Source organism: Leuciscus leuciscus (assembly GCF_965113295.1).
Source record: "Leuciscus leuciscus genome assembly, chromosome: 4".
Classification (NCBI taxonomy): domain Eukaryota; kingdom Metazoa; phylum Chordata; class Actinopteri; order Cypriniformes; family Leuciscidae; genus Leuciscus; species Leuciscus leuciscus.
Genome location: NC_138728.1, coordinates 32200924 through 32224314, shown reverse-complemented (window position 1 = coordinate 32224314; position 23391 = coordinate 32200924). Strand labels below are relative to the sequence as shown.

At 36.8% G+C, this 23391-nt stretch overlaps 1 protein-coding gene across 1 annotated transcript; it reads right to left on the bottom strand.

Annotated features, from left to right (window-relative positions):
• Positions 1-1761: 1761 nt before the first annotated feature.
• Positions 1762-23363, bottom strand: LOC309496779 (uncharacterized protein). Its single transcript, XM_082166902.1, has 3 exons — positions 23321-23363; positions 22499-22650; positions 1762-3200 (listed from the first exon to the last, which is right to left on the bottom strand). Exons 2-3 carry the CDS (start codon positions 22581-22583, stop codon positions 2125-2127), a joined length of 1161 nt encoding a protein of 386 aa, XP_082023028.1. The 5' UTR covers positions 22584-22650; positions 23321-23363; the 3' UTR covers positions 1762-2124.
• Positions 23364-23391: the final 28 nt, after the last annotated feature.

The window sequence follows — 23391 nt, the reverse complement described above, 5'->3', positions numbered from 1 at the left end:
TTGCTGAAATGATGGTGGGTTAACCACTGAGGGAAAGAAAAAGATCATCACATGGGGATTTCTTGCATGTATCTTACTGTGTATTTGTCTCAAACAGCTATCCCTTCACTGCAAACAAGCTGAAATTGGCTAAATCCTTGATTGCAATATTTACGTCTATTTTTGGAGAGAATTAAGGAAATGTAAGTATTAAAATTGAATCTGGCATAATTTTGTTTACAGTTTAGCTGAAATTACAAATATAAATTCTGAATTATATAGTATGATGGAGATTAAAAACAATTTGATGCTTGTGTAACTTTCTCCTCTCTCTCTTTCCCTCTTATATTTTTATATAGTGTTGGAACTGCGATCTTCTCTGAAGAAGAACTGAGCACATTTGTGTTTGTGGACATCCAACCATCTGATTGGTTGAATTCTACAGGATGTTCGGGAGACGTGCGTGTCATGTTCTTCATCGGCCCGCCTGGAAACAAATGCCATGACACCAAAAGCCCTCATGGAAGAAGAACGCTGTTGTGCTTACAACTGTGACAATGAGCGCTTACCAGGATCAACTAAACGCTAGATTTTCAAAAGTATGTGAAGTTCGCGGCTACTTCTTTCAAAAACATTAAAATAACTTTTGGTCAACAATGTACATCAATGCAAAAATGTTTGGAAATAAGTTAAATTATTTTGAAGGTGGGGTTATGTGTCATGTTACCTAACGAGGTTGTGGAAATAACTGTTTTATCCTATGTTGGACATTCCTTTTTGACTGCTTTAAATTGTATTGTTCTATTTTGGATTGAATTTAATTGTTGATATTTCATTATAATAAAAAAAGATATTCAACCACAGACTTTATATTTATTTTGTCATATGCTAACGTTTTGTTTGGGATTTTAGATACCTTTTTTAACACAATGTGTGTAACCAAGGATAGCACATAATGTGGAAATGTTACAGATTTATACATCTTTTACACATCTTTATGGTAAACTTTCTGACACATTTAGTGTGTTAAACTCATTAACACAGTGAATGAGTTCAAATTAACACAAAACCAGTAGTCCTGGAGCTCACCCAAGAATGTGTTAAAATTTAACACAGGTTGTGTTATTTTTAACACATTCTTTCTAAGAGTGTATATGCATGTGTGAAAACGTGAAATACAATTCAAGAACTGACTGTTCACTTGTTGCCTAATACATCCCCACCCCTTGACAGGAGCCATTGTAATTATAGTATAATCAATGTTAGTCACTTGACCTGTGAGCGGTTTTAATGTTGTGGCTGATCAATGTACATGTTCTCCTGAGTCCTGCCATTTCAGAAACTGTTGCATAACATAAATAATGATAAACATAAACAAGTTTGTGGGGATGGATGTCCCAAAAATGGTGCTAAACGAGGATCTACAAAAAGGACCTTTAATAAATTCAAGCAAGGGTTCACTTACTTTCTCCACCCTGAACCGTGAATGATTACTTACTGTATTTGTACAAATGATTGTGTTATTAGTGTAGGCAGATTGTCGTTGTCTATAATAGTGAGTTAAATCAAGATTTGGAGTAATCAATGAAGATAACTAGATGTTTTCAAAGTATTCACAAACTTATTCTTGCCCATGTAGAAAGATAGATGTTTAGCTAATACACAAACCACAGCTAGAAAGAGCTTCCAGATATCATCAGATGAGCCCCAATAGTAGCCATATTCATATCCAGATTGAAAACCTCTGTGCATTCATTCTCTAAAGTTGAATCAAATAATATGCCAGTTTATGCCATTTTATTTATACTTTTCATTACATTGTGCCATTTGACAGCAAGATGGAAGTGTATGCCACCATTCAATAAAAACAAATTTCAGATATTATACATATCTGACATATCAGAATATCAGACATATTTTCTGGAATTTAAAGTTGCAGAGCCAAGTAAACAAACTATTCACACAAAAAAATAAAAATAAATAAGGTCTCACCCGACTGACTTGTTATATGTAAGTGTGATGACAAAATATTTACACAATATTATCACAAGTGGACTCCCTCTAGATTGAATCTGCAGATGATTTTTTAAATTGCTCAATTATTATTATTATTATTATTTTTTCAATCTCGTCACACTGAGCAACTTAAAAAGTATGATTTTGCAAGTGACGTTTCAGCTCTGTGTGATAAGTGAAACTCTTCTCACACTGAAGACATGTGAAAGGCTTCTCTCCAGTGTGAAGCCTCATGTGAGTCTTTAGGTTTGCTTTAACCGTAAAACTCTTTCCACACAGAGGGCAGGAGAAAGGCTTCTCTCCAGTGTGAACTCTCATGTGAGTCTTTAGGTTTCCTTCAACTGTGAAACTCATTTCACACTGAGGGCAGGTGAAAGGCTTTTCTCCAGTGTGAACTCTCATGTGAACCTTGAGGATTGCTTTGCTTGAGCAAGTCTTTCCACAGTGATCACACATGACACAAGGCTTCTCTCCAACGTGAGTTATTACATGCATCTTAAGGTTATTGCTGTCTGTGAAACTCCTTCCACATTGATGACATATAAAACAGTCCTCTCTTGCATGAATCCTCATGTGGCAATCAAGGTTTACTTTACGTCTGAAGCTCTTTCCACAATGATCACATGCAAAAGGCTTCTCTCCAGTGTGAATTCTCATGTGGTCATTAAGGGATCCTTGATGTGTAAAACTCTTTCCACACTGAGAGCATACGTAAGGCTTCTCTCCAGTGTGAATTCTCATGTGGACTTTAATTGTTGCTTTATGTGTAAAACTCTTTCCACAGTGTTGGCAGGTGTAAGGACTCTCTCCAGAGTGAACTCTCATGTGGATTTTAAGACTTCCTTTTCCAGTGAAACTCTTTTCACACTGAGGGCATGTGTAAGGCTTCTCTCCAGTGTGAATTTGCATGTGTTTTTTAAGGTTTCCTTTTTCAGTGAAACCTTTTCCACACTGTTGGCAGGTGAAAGGCTTCTCTCCATTGTGTATTCTCATGTGGACTTTAAGGTTTCCATGATGACTGAAACTCTTTCCACACTGAGGACAGGTGAAATTACTTTTAGTTCCAGTCTTTTGAACTCTTTTTTGTGAGGACGTCTTTTCAGTTTGGGAGCAACTAAAAAAATTGTCTTCAGTTATAAAATCATGACATTTCTCTTCCTTTACATCACTCAGTTCTTGACTCTCCTCTTTCAGTGGCATTATGTCTAAGGTGAAAAACAAAAGAAAGATAAATACAATTTTAAGCACGTTAATGCCACAAAGCAGCAGACATCAAAACATTCAGACCAATTGTTCTCAAAGTTTTTTTTGGCCAGCACCCAATTTTCCCATTATGGAGAGGCCTCTTACCTCCCCGAACAAATAAAATAGTCTAATTCAGTGCAGCTCAAGTCTCTCCAGGAGGATCCCCAGCACTGCACATTTTTTGTTTCTCACTCATCAGCTCATTAGTAGAGACTGCAACACTTGAATTGTCAAACAAGTGATACACACAAAAGCTATGGGTCCTAGAGGACAAATTTTAGAACCCCTAGGTCCAATTGTTTTCCCTGAATATTAATGTTGATTGTTTTGTGTTTATTAGGGGCTTAGCAAAAACAGTGCTGTACCCCCAAATGCATCTGTTGGTTTTCTTTTTAATTATTATTTCTCCCTAAAGGGAGTCTACACTGGCAGAAACACAGCTACAGTGCAAGCAACATTTTGTTCCTAGGGGAAAGTTATATCTAAAAATTTTGGATTTTGTTCCTAGGAGAACAAAACATAACTGTACTAGAGGTCTTCACAGGTCCAAAAATTCATACCGAACCCGAAGAGACCTGTAAACGTGTTACACGGAACCGACCCGTGCAGAACCGAGAAATGCCATAAATGTACTACACGGAACCGACGCGGACACATATATTATTTGGAAACTGGACCAGAACCTGTTCGGGGAGTCACAGACCCGACTGGACCCAATCGGAACATCTTCCACATCAAATTGCTATTAACAAGTTGCGAAAATAAAACTTTTTGGCTTACCTAATGTTAGTAGCCTTCTCCCGTGTACCTGACTGCAATCATACAAGCCTCCTAGCCAAGAAAGTTCTATTTATGTTATTCCTCCCTTGCCAATTGAAAGAGCTTGCTTAATCCACTCAATATTCCAGCTTCAAAAGTCCACTTGCGGTCACGTTGACGAATGACAAATGCGACTTTGCAGTTTTGCATTTTTTGGTATCTCGAGTCAAACTCACAAAATAAGATTCGACTGTTTACCCCCAACTGCATATGTTGGTTTTCTTTTTATTATTATTTCTCCCTAAAGGGAGTCTACTCTGTCAGAAACACGCTATATTAATGATTGCTCGTTCAGTGCCATGGACGCTGACTTTAGCATTTGCTATCATCTCTGTGCTCTCTGAGCAGAGTCTGGCCAAAAATCTTAGATATAACAATACAGTTCATTTATAATATTATTATAAAAATGGGTGAAAGAAAGTGCAATGTGCGGTATGGCGGATTAAGTCCCGCCTTCTAAATAAAAGAGCCAATTGTCAGTTGGTAAAATCATTGTGTTAAAACACACGCACAGGGCTGACTGACTCTGATCACAGCAGGGTGTTCTCCAATCGACTCAGATATTACACACAATGTTAAACAGACCCAGGACCTGAAGTAATACATTGGGACCCGACTCGGACCCGGCTGACCATTTAAAATATAGACCCTCAACCCGTAAAGGTCCCAGGTCGGTTCTTGGGTCCTCCGTGAAGACCTCTAAACTGTACCTTTAAAGGTCCACAATGCCTTAGATACAATTATGTACCCAAAACAAGTTATAAAGGTACAACATTTTAGGGTAGATATGAAAGTTCCATTTCTGTACCTTTTAAATAACTTGTCTATGGTTTTGTATATAATTTAATCTATGTCAGCTCATGATACATCAAGACGCTACATTAAAATTAGGGCTGCACAATTAATCGCAATGAAACCGCATGCGATTTGGCAAAGGCTGTGATTATTTTATGCGCAGCTTGTCAGTGCATTACGGCTGATCGGTAAATGCTGCTCCATCTGAACGCCAGAGGGCGCTCTCACGCAGACACACCAAATATGCCCAGCCGCATTAGTACGATAACACACATCATTCCAGGAAATCCCTATCGGTGTAGCTAAATAAACAGAAGATTGAAACACTTTGCTTGATTAAACATGACTAATGAACACACAACTGCTTGTATTCTGTATAAGAAGCCACATCATCTCACAGAAGGATGCACAACTTAAGTTATCAAGTGAGTTTGGAGTAAAACCATGTTATTAAATGTTGTCTTTTGTTGGACAAGAGGTTCATAAATGATTATGTTTGGAAAGATGTTTGACGCGTGTTGCTTTTTCAAATGCACATGACTCAAACTCACAATGCTTTCAGATGGAGCAGTGTTTATAGAGCCGTACATTAACGACAAGCTGCGCATAAAAAAAATTGATTTGCGATTTCAAAATCGCGATAAGCCAAATCGGTTTAAAGGATTAGTTCACTTTCAAAATAAGGAAAAATAAGGGTCTTATCCAGCGAAACGATCGGTTATTTTCACACACAAAAAAAAAATCAATTATATACTTTTTAACCACAAATGCTCGTTGTGTGCCATCTCTGAGATGCGCCACGCATTGCGTCATCATGTTGGAAAGGTCACACGTCACGTCAAGTTATTTGTCTGTATACTCCGGTTAAAAAGGTAGGGAAGGGCGAAAAACTCCATCTCATTTTCTCCTCCAACTTCAAAAACCTAAATTTCTTTTCGACTGAAGAAAGAAAGACATGGACATCTTGGATGGCATCGGGGTGAGTAAATTATCAGCAATATTTTTGAAAGTGACTTAATCCTTTAAGTGCGATTACATGGAAATTGCGATTAATCGTGCAGCCCTAATTAAAATGACATTAAATGTTGTTCAAAATATCTTGTATAAGATTATATGTAGAATAATATATACTCCACCATCACGTCTGCCAGTAAAATAAGACCGATATTAGCCGCTTTCCGACAGGAGGAACCTTTTCACAGTTCCTAGAACTATTGGCTAAAGTACCCGGATGTTCCTGCTGTGTGAACACGCCGACTAGGAACGATTTTAGTTCTAGGAACTCCATTTGGAGGAACTAATTTAGCTCCTACTTCAGAGTAGGGTCTAAACCAGCACTATAGGAACTACTCGTGACGTTAGTGTAGGCTGACCGAACGCACGCAAAACACCAGCACCTGCCATTTTTAAAACAGCTATGTAAACACAGAGATTATATATTTACTCCAGAAACTAACTATACAAACATGGAAAACAGTGATAGATGGGCCTCTAAACCTTTATGCTGAAGAGAAAATCCAAAGCGACTTTGAGGGGACCAAGCCAAACATGATCATATATATCTGCTCAGCTAGCAACACTGGACATCAACCACACGGCATAGGCTAATAACTTATTTTCATATACTGTCTACTTTCTATGTATAACAGTTCTATCTAATAACATATTAAACAGTACTGTTAGACAGATCGCTAACTAATGAACACAGAATGCAAAAATTGTTTACTCTGGCGTTCTCAGTGCCATCAAAATAAAGGTCCGCCACGCTTTAAAATAAAAAATAAAAGTCGCAACAACAAGCGTCACTCCCTTACCCCTCCTACCAGTTCCTATGGCCACTTGAACAGTGCGAATGCAAACAGCAAAACCGAGTTTGGGGGAGAGTAGTTCATAGAACTGTTTAGAAGTGGACAGTTCCTAGAACTAAGTTCCTGTATCTACTTGGTCAGAAAGCGGCTATTATTGCTAAACATAATACATTAATGAATTTAGTCAATTAAACATTTTTAATAATTGTTGTTTTTGTTGTAATGTAATTTTGTTTGTTTAAAAAAAACTGATCAAATGCATTTGATTAATTATAACTTTTTACCATTGAATCTAAAACAGTATTTTTTAAAGAAAAAAGAGACACTGAATTAAATTTGTAATGAAGACCACGAGGAGTGGCAGCTAAATTAGTTCCTCCAAAAGAGTTCCTAGAAGTAAAAGAGTTCCTAGTTCCTTCGGTGCAAACACGCCGACATCCGGGTACTTCCGTCAATAGTTCTAGGAACTATGAAAAGGTTCCTCCGGTGCGAAAGCCCTTTATGTGGTCATGTTGAAAAGTCTTAAGAAAATTGAGGGGTTCTCTCAAGGAATTTTCTCTGTGTATAGTTTATAGAATTTTCTTAATCCGTAACTATATTTACACAGCCTCTCATACCTCTTTGCTATAATGACAACTAGGGATGCACCAATATGGAAATTTTGGCCAATACCAATAACTCTTTATATTTGAGCCAATAGGCGATATAATGGTCGATAAATCTAAATATTTTTTTTTAAATAATTTTTGAGAGCCTGATTACAAAAACAAAAGTCTCACCATAAAAAGCCATATCCCTAGCACACAATTATAAAGAAGACTTGCATCTGTCATACAAATTTTTACAGACACATTTTCTTATTGGGCCGATAAAATTAAAACTGAACATATCGGCCAATACCGATATGGTGGCCGATATATTGTGCATCCCTAATAACAACTATGGCCAACATTGTATATACTTGCAGGGCCAGCCATTGTAATAAATAGCCCCTTTCACACAGCGCTTTGAACCCGGCAAATTGCCGGCAAATTGCCAGAGCGCCTTCTGTGTGAACGCAAACTCGACCCGGGATTTAAGCCGGGATCGATGCCGGGTCGGGACCTAGTAACATTGCCGTGTTCAGTCCCGGAACGCGCGCTGTGTGAACAAAAGCCGTAATAATGCCGTGTCGTAGTGATGACGCTGAAGCGCGGGATCGTTCGCCAGCTGTGAAACGGTACGTAAAGCGCAATTTTATGATCGAATCAGAGAAAAAAATGCACAAGCGTGGTTTCTCGAGAGAGAGATCGCAGCTCATAAGCAAACTTAAGACGCTGCTGAGATTACAAGTCACATCGATGTCACTTGTCTTTACGGCATTTTTACGGGTTGTGTGTGAACGCACTCTCTGATTCCGGAAAATCACTGGCAGTGTGGATGAACCAAAATCAAACGAACCCGGGTCAAATCCCGGGTCACTTTATCCGTGTATTTTCCGGAATCTCTGTGTGAAAGGGGCTAATGATTATCAAACCTTTTACGTTTCAAGACCATTTATTCCCCGCTGTGCGACGACATTGTTATAAGGCCGCAGCTGCAAAAGAGTTGCCCAACGCTCTCGCTCAGATTATACACAGGCATTTTGTGTTGAGTTGAGACATCAAACAGCAAAAGAAGTGATAAACAATTAAAGTAAAATGCAGCACACAAGCTATACGAATATTTACTTGTTACAAACACACTTGGTGACAGAAAGATAATAGTTTGGTATATATGTGTGTATATGTAATGTAAGAGCCACATAGGGACTAGTTCATCTGAAATAATAATTTAGTTTTAACAGAAAAAAAATAATAAAATCATAAGAAATGTATTGGTTTAAAAATGTATGATTTAGTAATGTTTAGATCTGATAACATTTCAGTATTTTGAGCTTCCAGTCAGACAACACTACGTCATAGTGTAAGCGATTGGATGTAGTTAGTTTAGTTTGAAGTTAGAGACGTTGGAAGCAACACAGTTTTTTGACCATGCGTACCGTCTATGTATAATTACTTTATATTTATGGTTATAAAATATGGTATTAAAACACTTTTTAATATTAGAACTCACACTATATACTGTCTGTGTGTGTGTGCGTGCGTGCGTGCATATATATATATATATATATATATATATATATATATATATATATATATATATATATATTAGGGGTGGAGCCGAACCCGAATACGGTATTCGGAAAGCACAAATAATGTGTTTTTTACGAATACTTATTTCGAACAAATACTTTTAAAAATATTTGTATTCGGGAACAAGAAAAACTTTATATCAAAAAGCTACGTTTCCTCATGAGACATGGCGACCGGCGGTGCTGCTGATGTGGTGGCTGAAATATTTTGGATTAGGCTAATGTCACGTTGTCATAAGGGGTAGTTCACATAGCGCGTTTTTTGCGCGTGCAGATTTCAAATGTAGGCGCGCGGCAAGCGCGCTGCATAGCAACGACAGACGCCACGGGAGGGCAAGCGCTTGTGGAAAGGAGAAAGCGTGCGAACTGCGCTCTTCATGATTACGAAGTATCAGCAAAGAATTAATTGATTTCTAGCCCTTGCATTAGCTTTAGATATATTTATGGAGATGAGAAATGAAATAAAAAAGCCGTCATTTTGTCATTAATATCAGTCCGTCAGAAAAGCAGTTCTAGGCTTATTCTTGGCTGGATAACTCTTAGCAGGTTTAAAAAGCTCTTTTAAAATTAAATATGAATGCAGTTTTGGATTAAATATAAGTACAGTCAAGTCAAATAAAACATGTTTTATCTCCTGTTTGGTAACACTACAATAAGATACCATTCATTAACATTACTTAATGCGCATCTAACATCAACACATTGAGTGAACAATATATTTTTACAACATTAATGTTTGTGAATGTTATTTAATACAAACACTTGATTGGTCATGTTTGTTCACTTCATTCATTGTGCATTAAATAATGTTAACATAAATAATGTTAACTTTTGATTTTAAAAATGTATTTTTAAATGAACCCCAAGGAGAATAATTGCGACAGTATATAGCCTAACTATTGTTTATTGTTAGGTCATTTTATCTATTGTTATCTAACAAATGTAATATTAATGTAGTGTTTTTAATACTACAGTTTCCATCTTTGTAACCGTGATATAAACTTTAATATATGTAAATTTAATCTAAATTAAGCTTTACCGAAATTGTTACCGAGAACCGTGGATGTTCACAGGTATTGGTACCGAATACTGAAATTTTGGCACCGTGACAACACTAGTAGCTCTGTTAGCTTGGTAATTTAGACAATATGCTGTTGACAGAGTAACATTAACGTAGGTAATGGCTGTTATGTTATTTTCTTTTCAATGACGTTCCTTGTTACATGTTCATTGCTGGATTTATGGAAAAACATCAACCAATATTGCATATCCATAATTATTATAATTGATATATAATTAAAGAATACTTACACTATAACGTAAATTAGAAGTGTAACGCAAAAAAATGGATTTTTACACCTATTTTGAAATTTACTCGAATACAAATACAAATACAAATACTTTTCCTCTCTCAACAAATACAAATACAGATACAAATACCGGCTGCTTTGCACACCCCTAATATATATATATATATATATATATACACATACACACAAACAACAGCATGACAAGGTGTGAAAATGCTGGTTAAAACACCATGTTCCTCACCAAATAAATGAGAAGGTTTTTTAATCTAAATAAAGGGCTAGTAAGATTATAGAAAGAATCAATGTGATTGATCATTTATTAAATTACACATTTAATAATCAAATATAAAGACTAATACAACGTGTCATCAATGCCACCTCAGATGCGTACTTGTCAGAATGTATAACTCCTGTTGTGGACGCGCTCTTCCTGAAACAACGAGCTGAAAACAGCAACTAAACAACGAATTCACAACGATTTATTAAAATAGTGTTCTCAATAATGTTATGTAATATGACAGTCCCAGTCATAGTTATTATTAGTCGTGCATTGCTGTTTGAGCTGTGCACGCTGAATTAACACCGGTAAACTGGAGAACTTTGCTGACTCGTTATTTAACTCAAAGAAACGCATCCTATATGAGATTAATCAGATATAAAATAAACATATTACGAATTATATCTGCACAAAATGACGCGAGTGTACAAGTGAACTTCAACTAAGTTACTTAGGCCCAAGTGGCCTTCTTTGGTAAGCGCCTAGACATAAATCATTTGGAGTACATGCATGTTTTGGTTTAAGAACAGCATTAAATTTATTTTGGATATGCCTTTTTTAGGCAAATTTTACAGGAATGCTAAGGTGGTTAATAATTGTAAGGTTAATAAAGTCCTTCTGAAGTTAAGCGATGCATTCGTGTAAGAAAAATATCCATATTTTTAACATTATCGACCAAAATTACAAGCTTCCGGTAGACGGCCGTATGCAAGTCAGCTTACGCCAAAAGACGTTAAAAGTTAGTGTTTTAGTTAGTGTACTGTTTGTTAATTCATGTAATAATTCGTAGGGATGTTTCGATCAAATTTTTTGTGCCCTTGATCTGTTTAATATCGAGTGTCACAGGATCTTGATCCGATGCTTGTATTTTCGTAGTGCTAGGTGCACACTTCAATTACATTAAAGTTATTCAAATAAGATATTATATGCAAACAGACTGTGTGGTCACAATTATGAATACGAGTCTACTGACATAAACTTGTATTTTATATACAATTAACAGAATATTTGCAACAAAAAGAAAAAAAACCAATAAGGTTAGAAAGCATGAAGCTTGCAGTGTCAGAATTCCAGTCTGTCAGTCAAGCCAAAAGCAAGACGCAACAACGTCTAAGATAGTCTGACGAAAAATAAAAGTAAAATATGGTTAAACACGGAAGCTCGAACAATCGTGTGAAAGGATTTAAACGTTTGCATCAAATATGGTAAACACGGAAGCCCGAACAATCGTGTGAAAGGATTTAACATAACCCACTGGAATCCCCTGACTGCAAGTCATTTATAAATGTTTATTCACTTAAAAAAAAAAAAAAACTTCTTAAAAATACTGCATTATTGCATGTTTTGCTTTCGAACAGAGAGCAGCTTACTTCACGATACATCAATAAACAGTATACTGATTGTTTGCTAAAGGTTTGTTTATCATTTGTTCAGGATTAACCATTGTTTACTGAGATAATAGCCGCGTTTCCACTGTCGGCCCAGTGCGAGCCAGGGGTTTAAACGGGCCGTGCCGGGCTAATAGCACCGGGCCTGCGTTTCCACTGTCGGGCCAGAAGCTCCACAGCGCTTCACTAAAACACGCCCGTAACACGCCTCTCTGGAACAACGTCACACTAACCCATTCACCAACAAATGGAAGTTTTATCAGAAAACTAATCAGAAATCACTGGGAACAGCGTTGAAAACAAACATGATAAAAGCGGCCGTTTGCTGGCATTTTTGTTGTTTACTTGAATATTTAAAACCCAAGCATCGATGTTTTACCACAGGTTTACAATAAAAAGGTATACATTGATCATAATGAATTAATTTATGTCAAAATTGCACATTAGTCACTCAGAAATAAATTACTGTTAGGTCTATTTCACAAAAGAAAGAGGACACACTTACTTCTTCAGTCGCGTCTGTTACTGTTTATCTTGTAGTTACAGGACATATTGACATCAAAGCAGATTCGGAGCGGATCTTCTGTCAGATAACATCTCCAAAATGTTAAATACCCTTTGAATAGTAACCAAAAGTCCAAATCATAGTCTCTGCTGCACCAATTCAACTGATATAAATACTAGTGTAGAACATTGCATAGAAACCGTGTCTATTCCTCGTTTAGTGAGATCAAATAATAAATCTAATGCAGGATCTAGGAAAAATCTAATTGTTATTAAAACAGAAAATGTTGCTATTAGTAAACAAAAACTATTTCTAAAGCTAGGTCTTCTAAACATTAGATCACTCACACCTAAGGCAGTTATTGTAAATGAAATAGTCACAGATAATAGCTTCGATGTACTTTGCCTTACTGAAACCTGGCTTAAACCAAATGATTATTTCGGTATTAATGAGTCTACTCCTCCTGGATACTGTTATAAGCATGAGCCCCGTCTGATTGGTCGTGGCGGAGGTGTTGCAACCATTTATAGAGATATTCTAAATGTTACTCAGAAAACGGGTTATAAGTTTATTTCATTTGAAGTACTTGTACTAAATGTTACGCTCTTAGATGTTAGAAAAACATCCCTATTATCTCTAGCCTTGGCTACCGTATATAGACCGCCAGGGCCTTACACTGATTTCCTAAAAGAGTTTGCAGATTTTCTCTCAGACCTATTAGTCAATGTCGATAAAGCATTAATTGTTGGAGATTTTAACATACACGTGGATAATCCAAATGATGCGTTAGGAGCTGCGTTTACAGATTTATTAAATTCATTTGGGGTCAAGCAAAACGTCACCGGACCAACACATCGTCTTAATCATACACTCGATTTAATTATATCACATGGAACCGATCCAACCGATATAGATATCATTCCACAAAGTGATGAAGTCACTGATCACTACATGGTAACTTGCATATTACGTACTGCTGTAATGTGTCATGCGGCGTCGCGTTATCAACCAGGCAGAACAATCCTCCCATCCACCATAGATAATTTCTCAAATTGCTTATCTAATCTGTCTCAGCTGCCGCCTGAACCCAAACAAACAGATGAACTAGAAGAACTAACTAGCACTATGAGCACCATTCTCTCTAGAACATTGGATGTGGTTGCACCTATTAAATTAAAAAAGGTCAGAGAGAAAAATAAAGCACCATGGTATAACAATACTATGCATGTTTTAAAGAGAGAAACCCGTATTTTAGAGCGTAAATGGAAACAAACTAATTTAGAGGTCTTTAGAATCGCGTGGAAAGACAGTATGTCACGTTATAAAAAGGCCCTAAAAGCGGCCAGGGCTGAGCACCTCCGCAAACTAATAGAAAACAACCAAAACAATCCAAGGTTTTAATTTAACACCGTGGCTAGACTAACAAATAAACAGACGTCACCCGAACAAAATATCCCGTTACAGTTCAGTAGTAATGATTTCATGAACTTCTTCACTGAGAAAATAGAAAGCATCAGAACCACAATTGTAAACGTTCAATCTTCAATCGCGCCTTATAATTCAGCTTCAATTATCACCCCGAAAGAACAATTACAGTGCTTTACAACTATAGAACAAAACGAGTTAAATAAACTTATCACTTCATCTAAAACAACAACATGTTTATTAGATCCTATACCAACTAAACTACTGAAAGAAGTGTTACCTATAGTGGAAGAGCCTCTCCTCAATATTATTAACTCGTCTTTATCTTTAGGTCATGTTCCAAGAACATTTAAACTGGCAGTTATAAAACCTCTAATTAAGAAACCACAATTAGGGACTGTTCATTTTTTATTTAAGGGGCCACCGGAGGAGTTTTGAGATCTGTTGTCAAAAAAGACATGACCCTCCCTTCGCCAGCAATACATTTTTCTATGACCCTCCAAAATGTTTGTGAAAAAAGGCATGACCCTCCCCGATAATTTATTGATTAGCCTTCTTCTGTACTGGTTTGCGCTTGGCAAAGATGTTCAGATAGCCATTGTTTTTTTGTTTTTTTGTTTTTTTAAACCATAAACTCTTGCTTTCTCATCTTACTAGGGCTGTAACGATAGACCAAACCTACGATTCGGTTCGTATCACGATTTTTGATTTTAGATTTGAAAAAAATCATGTTTTCGGTGCTGATGTTTGTGACTCTTTCAACATGTGGGTGGGGCTGCCAATAAAGCATCTAAAAGCTGTCACAAAGAACCAGCAAAAGTAATGATTATTAATATGTCAAATATAGCAAGGAAACATTTTAATTGTTTATTAATAAACAAGTGTTTTCTGTGTCGACTGCAAAGATGAAGTTGACGATGCGTCGCGATCTTCTCAGAACGCACCAGAGAGAAATGCACATTTCATATGCAGAAAGCAGTCTGTTTTCCTTCGTTTTGAATTGTTCTGTTTAAAAGTAGACATTTCAAGCTTTCTATATATTTCTCAGGTCTGTAAGGCAAGTAGCATACCTTACGCTGAGTTTCGGTTCATTTATGAGACAAGAGTCCAGTTCACTCGCCCGCGCCTCCGTGATTATCTATTTTCTACTATATTTACTTCTTATTTATTAAATCCAGATGAAACATTGATTAAAATTAAGATACAATTAATAAAAAAACGAAATTCACTTTAAAGAAAGGCTTTGTGCTTTCTGTTTGAGGTCTCTGTGAAATTTTTAAAGTCGCTTTCAGAGCAGTCATGTCCGTAATGGAGAACTGTCACGCCCGTAACATTGTTTTTTTTGTTTGTTTTTTTCATAAATGCGAACACGAAAAGTAAAATAAAAATAATATTTTATGTTCTGTGGAGGCCGATCTTTATTCATCCGGTGGGTATATATCTTTTGGTTTGCACAGTGTAATTTATAGAAGAATTACTAAAACATATTTTGCCACCTAAAAGTTAAAGATTTTTTTGTGTCACGTCACGTCACATGTGTATTTCCCTCATATTAAATATAAAATTTAATGTGTAGACTGATATTTTTCTAATGTCTTGACTCCTTTATTTTTCTAATGTCTTGACTCCAAAATATTGGTATTAAATGCATTTTCTGACAATTTATATTTCAAGTTTTGACTGCAAATGTTACGTCTATAACACTGGAATCGCCCAATTTTAACGAATTTATCCTCAACTAGTTTTTGTGGTGTAGGTCTACGTATTTTATTGTGTTAACTTAAATAATACTAATAGTAATTTAAAGATGTGGTAGCCCTACATCTTACACATCGTGGAAACAAAATAAGAATGGAACTAAAATATGGTAGTATCGTGCTACAGCGCACATTCTATCAGCAGCAGTTCTGGCGCCTCAGTCGCAATACTGTAAAACTCGACGTTCACATCACATGTTAATGCAGTGGTAGAGTTACACTCACAGGACACTGTGCACTTATTCGCAATCACAAAAGTTCATTATTTGCTCGTGCTTTAAAGCTTTGCCGGGTAAACATTTCATTGGCATTCTGTTCTGACATGATGCATTTTTTCTAAGCGCGAACTGAAGTGCGCGCGCACTGTCAAATAGCGCCAAACTGGATTTTTGTTGGGTCAGACGGTCTGACGGACTGGGGCTAAAAAACAGCCCTGGACTTTCTCCCAAATAGGCCCATCATCCGGCCATTCGCCTCTAGCCGTGTGCGACAGACACTAGCCAGGATGTCCTTATACTATAGCCTATGCCACAATACTGTAGCCTATCAGACAAGGTATTCACAGCAAGTAACATCTCAAAACAAATGATGATAATTGGGGTTGTGTTTATTAATGAAGCCTCAGCCTTCAAATAAAAACAAAAAAAATGTACAATGCCATAAAATACAAATAATGAAATGTCACTGTACTAATTTGTTCCTTTTAGGTACTAATATGTACCATTAAGGTACCAATATGCACCCTTTAGGTACAAAAATGTACCTTTTAAAAAGGTACAGCCCCAGTGACAGCTTTCGTACCTTTTTTTCTGAGAGTGTATACAGTAACCCCAAATTACACAAACTTGTAATTATAAAACATATAGTTACTATACCAGAGTCCAATATACCTAATGTGTGCGAGGGCTACCTCAAGGGATAAAATAATCTAGAAGATTTTTTTTTTGTTATACTCCAATATTTATTATACATAACATGGTGAAGCTTTTTTACTTTTCACCATCATATGGGAAATAATAAAATATCTTGAAATTCTGGTTCAGACTTACAAGCGTAAAAAAAAAAAAAACAATTCCTGAAAAATTATGAAAATATTTATAGATTTTTTTGTTGATTTTCTATAAACCTATTGTATGTGTTATCAAAAACAGTAGCCCAAACATTTAGTATAAATATAAATGAAAAAAAAATAAAAAATAAATAAACTGCCATAACTTCTAAACAAAACATTACTGCATTAAGCTACATTTAATACATGACTATATTAACATACCAGCATTTTTAATATGAATACAGCCACATTTCTGCCAAAAAAGCAAATGACAGCGTATAATCAAAGAGAGTTGGGTCATTTTTTTGTAGAGGCAAAAGTTCAAATTGAAACGTTTAGTTGAAAAGGTCGCAAAATTATACCATTTATTCGAAGTCTGGAACCCCGAAGGCAAGTTGGGGCTATTTATAGAATGTGTTTAGCGGGCAACTCACAGGCACTGCAATTCAAATATAATGTAAGCAAATTTAAAAGTGCAGCCTTATAAAACTAACTTTCTGTCAGTGGCTATAGGCCGACTCTTCTTCCTCAGTTGTTGTTTTTTACACGTAGCATATAAGTGATCATATTAGTGCCCCGCCTGCTGTTGGCTGTTCATATTGCTTTATTAGACTTCTTTTTTTTTTTTTGCCGACGGCCCTCGGTTGGACGGCCGTTCTGGACTTTTCCAGAACGCACAGATTGTCAGTCCGTCCCTGGTCAGACCCATCTGATATCGAAGGGGGGCTGATAACGCGAGATCAACATGGAGCTAAATGGAAAAAAATATCACCAAACAAGCCACTTTGAAATGTTGCTGTTTTCATGTATATAAAAGTTGGGTGACCCTCCCCCTAGACTAAAAAAAGTTGAATGACCCTCCCCTCAACAAAGAATAAAAAGACATGACCCTCCCCTATTTTCCTCCGGTGGCCCCTTCCATAAATACCGAACGGTCCCTTAGATCATAATAATCTAGCAAATTATAGACCCATTTCAAATCTTCCATTTATGTCTAAAATATTAGAAAAAGTGGTGTCCGCTCAACCGGGCTCTTTCTTGCAACAAAATGATATCTATGAAAAGTTTCAGTCTGGATTCAGACCGCACCATAGCACTGAAACTGCGCTCGTTAAAATCACAAATGATTTACTTTTAGCTTCTGACCAAGGCTGTATCTCAATACTAGTTTTACTTGATCTTAGTGCTGCGTTCGATACTATAGATCATACATTACTCTTAGATCGACTACAAAATTATACTGGTGTTCAAGGACAAGCACTAAGCTGGTTCAAATCATACCTATCTGACCGCTACCATTTTGTCTATTTAAATGGAGAAAAATCGATCATAACTCCAGTAAACTATGGAGTGCCGCAGGGATCTGTATTAGGCCCTCTGTTATTTTCAATATATATGATGCCACTTGGAAATATTATAAGGAAACATGGAATTAGTTTCCATTGTTATGCTGATGACACTCAAATATATATTTCATCACGGCCGGATGAAAACGCTAAATTTTCCAAATTGACAGAGTGTGTTAAAGATATAAAAGATTGGATGACGCGTAATTTTCTTTTATTAAATCCAGACAAGACAGAGGTAATACTTATCGGTTCAAAAAAACGCCCACAAAACCTCGCACACTACAACTTTAACATCATAGGATGTCCTGTTTCTTTATCCTCTACAGCAGGGGTAGGCAACCTAAGGCACGCGTGCCAACACTGGCACGCGGAGGGTTAATCGCTGGCACACAAGCAAATGCGAGAGAAGTGTATGTATTTCATTCAGATAAAGTAGTCTAGTTTTATGCCGGTCAAATGCACTCGATTAACATCGCGCAACATCAGCATCACACGTGCACACGGAACGCACATGTAGGAAACCTCGTGAATTACGGCCGTTTCACGCATATTTTTTTCGGCGTACATGTTAATCCACACCGGGAGCGGGAGCAGCGCGTGAGCGCCCAACAGGAGCGTCGCGTGAGCAGCAGTGAAGCAGGGGTTTCGCCGCCGAGTCTATTTTGTCTGCGCTGCTCACGCTCAATTTAAAGCCCCCTTTCACACAGAGATTCCAGAAAATACACGGATAAAGTGACCCGAGATTTGACCCGGGTTCGTTTGATTTTGGTTCATTCACACTGCCAGTGATTTTCCGGAATCAGAGAGTGCGTTCTCACACAAGCCGTACAAATCCCGTAAAGACACGTGACATCGATGTAACTTAAAATGTCTTAAGTTTGCCTGCGATTTCTCTCTCTGACTCGATCATAAACTTGCACATAACGTATCGTTTCACAGCTGGCGAACGATCCCGGCTTCAGCGTCATCACTACGACACGGCATTATTACGGCTTTTGTTCACACAGGACTCTTTTCGTTCCGGGACTGAACACGGCAATGTTACTAGTGTCCCCAACCCGGCATCAATCCCGGGTCGTGTTTGCATTCACACAGAAGGCAAAGCGCTGTGTGAAAGGTGCTAAAGTGAAAGCACACTTTTGATGGACAAAATAAATATGATTCCAAACAAAAGTGCCCAAAATGCACAGAATGTGCATGTCTAGTGTGTTTTAACAAGAACTGGATTAGGTTATGTCAGAAAAGAAAATTAAGACTCAAAAATATTTATATAAAATGTACCCATTTAAACTTGTTTTTATTATTCAGTTTGGGTAAAAGGATATGGTATTTTATATATAAAAAAATTTATATTTGTGTGTGCTGTAAAGTAGTTCGGAAATCGGAATCGGCTATAAAAATCGTTATCGGCAGGTCAAACTCAATGAAAAATCGGAATCGGCCTAGAAAATTGTAATTGGTGCATCTCTAGTTAGGAGTTATAAATATTATTAAATTGTCTATCTAAATCTAAAACAAATTTCAAGAGAAATATTTAAATTTCTGTACTATTTCTGTGTAAGCCATTATGAAAATGTAAAATGTTTGTGTATTTATATGAGTGTGTGTGTATATATATATATATATATATATATATATATATAGGCAATGTGTGTGTTGTGGCACAGTGATGAACTTGGAAACTTAAAAATGGCACTTTATGACAAAAAGGTTGCCGACCCCTGCTCTACAGTAAAAGACCTGGGTGTTATACTCGATTGCAACCGGTCTTTTGAAAATCATATTTCATATGTTACAAAAACAGCCTTTTTCCACCTTAGAAACATTGCTAAGCTACGTAATATGCTATCAGTTTCTGATGCAGAAAAGTTAGTTCATGCATTCATGACCTCGAGACTGGATTACTGTAATGCTTTATTAGCTGGTTGTCCTGCATCCTCAATAAACAAGCTACAGTTAGTCCAAAATGCCGCCGCTAGAGTTCTTACGAGATCAAGAAAACATGATCATATAACACCGATTTTATCATCACTGCATTGGTTACCTATAAAGCTCCGTATTAATTATAAGATATTGCTACTGACTTATAAAGCCCTAAACGGCTTAGCTCCAGTCTATTTAACGGATCTTCTATCGCCCTATAATCCATCGCGCTCTTTAAGATCACTAAATTCAAGGCTTTTGGTCATACCTAGGATATCCAGAACCACCAAAGGAGGGAGAGCATTTTCACATTTGGCTCCAAAACTCTGGAATAGTCTTCCTGATACTGTTCGTTGCTCAGACTCGCTCTCCCAGTTTAAAACTAGATTAAAGTCGCATCTCTTCAGCCAGGCATTCATATAATCCTACAGTTCAAACTACAATCCGTCCTCTAGCTCATAAATGCCAGAGGAGAACTGGCCCCCGACTGAGCCTGGGTTCTCCCAAGGGTTTTTTTTCTCCATTAGGTCACCTGATGGAGTTTTAGGACACCATTAGGTCACTTGATGGAGTTTTTCGGTTCCTTGCCACTGTTGCCTTTGGCTTGCTCAGTTGGGGATATTTTGGGGATATTTAATTTAATTTTATCAATCAATAAATTCCTCTTGAAACAAACTTTGTTGTATTATTTTAATTTAATACTGTGAAGCTGCTTTGATACAATCTGTATTGTGAAAAGCGCTATACAAATAAACTTGACTTGACTTGACATCACATTTAGAAAGAATGATAATTTCTACAAATATATGCCACCAAAAAAACCTGAGGAGCTTTAGCACTCTCTCGACTCCCATACAGATATTTTCAGTCAGAGAAACAGAGGAAGCTCCCGAAAAAAAAGTTGCTTTATTTTATGATAGTCCGGTATAAAGAGACGAGACGAAGGCTACTGACAGATAAAATAAAAACATGATTGTGATAGCCTTTATGATTGGTCTGATTTCTTCAAGCGTTCACTGTTTTTTTACTATGCGTATCTTCAAGCATTTACTATGGTAATGGTTAGCGCGCATAGTCTTTTGCATCACAAACACAAGGCATTCAAACATGAACGCGAGTTAAATTATTTTAAAAGTCTTTAATGCTGACAGAATCATCCGGCGCTGCCGTCTCCCAACTCAGGTGAACTCCGCCTCTGTTCGTAACCACTCCTCTAGCCCGAGCTGGCCCGCTCTGGCCCAAGTTATTCGACGGGCCAGAAATCCTGGCCGTTGGCCCCGAGTAAGCCCCGATCAAGCCCCGGAAGTGACAGTGGAAACGCGACTGGCCCTGGCACGCACTAGCATGGCCCGGCCCTGGCCCGACAGTGGAAACGCGGCTAATGATATAACAAAGAAGTTTATAATGATGCAAGTTTCTTGTTTCGTTTTCTTTCAAGGACAACTATGATGCATTTCTTGCACATCATCTAAATAAAAGAAAATGTATTTGATCTTGTTGCATGTCCAGAACTTCAAGAAGTGCAGCAGTCCCCTGACTTTTTTCAGAGGCCTCATTTGAGATGACTGAACCTATACACAAAGAGACTTAAGTGTTAACAAGACTGAAAGTAACTCTTACGTTCCTATTTGTGAGGTAGGGAAATACTGCTCTCAAGAGGACATTTGGGACCAAATACAAACTGAGCTGAACATAGAAAAAGATTAACATGTTTTAAAATTATTACCAAAATGGACTTCACTTCAAAACACAAATTCTTTGCAAGTAACCTACAAGCCCTAATGCTACATATTTGTGAAGATGAATTTGAAGTATGTAATCCCCTGGGGTCTAAACGTAACAAGCACAAACTGTGTACAATTTACTATACCATTGGAAATAATATACAAAGTTTTGCTCTCAGTTAAAATATAGCCAATTCGTTTAGCTTTATTTGTCCACTATAAACTGCTCAAGTTAAATAATCTGTAGTGCAACCTGTGCCATTCAGCATGAGCCCCTCCTCACTGTGCTGTTATGCCAAGCACATTTTTGCGCATGTGAAGGACCATGATGTTTTACGTGGATTGAAACTCAAATTAAGTACAAAACACCCAAATAACATCTGGATTTGTACTAAATGAGAGAAGTAAGCTACATGAAGCCCAACACCGGTTTCGGTTTCATTTTAGCTTTAAATGAATTCGTTTTGGCTTGAAGTTTACATAGCTACTTATATTTTTCATTCTTGTTCTGAAAACCGTAACATTTAAAGACTAAAGTAGCCTTTAGCTATGTCCACTGTGTTTATAGTTTGTACACATTTCACTGTATTCACCAGTATTTTACATTAACGTAATAAAAAATGTTTTTCTCAAAAGCTCGATTTTATGTGTAGCATATTTTTTAAGCCATGTAGCAAACATTATAAAAATTTCTTGAAAAATTACTTAAATTACTTTTTAAACCGTTTAACTGATAGTATTAATCAGTCAACCGTCTTACTGTCGGTTAACGGTTAACCGGTTAATTATGAGCATCCCTACTGTCCACATGACAACCTGCTTTACGTTGAAAAAAAAGAACCCTCTTTAATCAGGACACTCATATGACATTCTTCAATTATCATTAATTTCTGTACAGCTGGACATTTTATTAAAGATCAAAAGACTGAGTTAAGCTTTGAGAATGACACCAACCTGTTTGTTCCTCAGTTTCTTCTTGTTTCACACTGAATGTTTCTTCAATCTTCATGTCTTCACTCTCTTCTTTAATAAAAGCCATCTTTATAATAGTGTGTCTTGAGGATCTCAGTCGCTTCACCGAGAGTTTTTCTGTTTTTTTGGAGACTCTGTCATAAATTAAGATTAGAATAGTTAAAAGCAATATTAACAGTATTAACAATTAATTCTCTGGGTGTGTCTCTAGTAAGGGAGTCAGTCAGAGTGAAACTTAATCACTCAAAACTGGTACTACAAGTAAATAAATTTCACCAATTATATATTAGGTTCATAATTACACATTCATGCTTTACATTAATTGATTTGTAGATTAAACAAATAAATATTTGCTGTTGGTTTGTAAAAGTTGTCATTACAAATGTTTGTGTTGTTGTTGCATTTACAGTAACAATACACACTGTTTTGACCAGCATGAGACGTCAGCGTGTGGTTGTGATTAAAGTGAATTGAATCACTATATCGTTATGGAAAATATTTGCTTTAAACTAACTCGGAGTTTCAAAAAGCCGTTTTTCCATCACTACTTGGTAGTAACTGAATTCGCGTTTACCATAAATCGATTCAGGATGTAAGGAGTGAAATGAGATGCATCTTTTCTGTTAACGTTACTCATGTGTGGATGCGCTTTACTGACAATAAATAACGTTAATTAATGTTAGATACGGCATTACAATGTTACATTCGATAATAAGGTATTCATTTCAAATGGTTTGTAAAAGCTATAAAGCTGATTGAACAGTTTGAATCGATTAAAACACTTAAATGGCTAAAAACACAAACCTTTCTTCAGCAGAGTCACAACTGATGCAGAAGCACGACGCAAACTTATGGCGTCATATCACAACATCAAA

Excerpts from the sequence above, each read along its gene's own strand:
- LOC309496779 (XM_082166902.1), bottom strand. The coding sequence starts at position 22,583 with ATGGCTTTTATTAAAGAAGAGAGTGAAGACATGAAGATTGAAGAAACA. Across the intron at positions 3,201-22,498 it reads AGAAACTGAGGAACAAACAG|ACATAATGCCACTGAAAGAG; the intron begins GTTGGTGTCATT and ends TTTTCACCTTAG.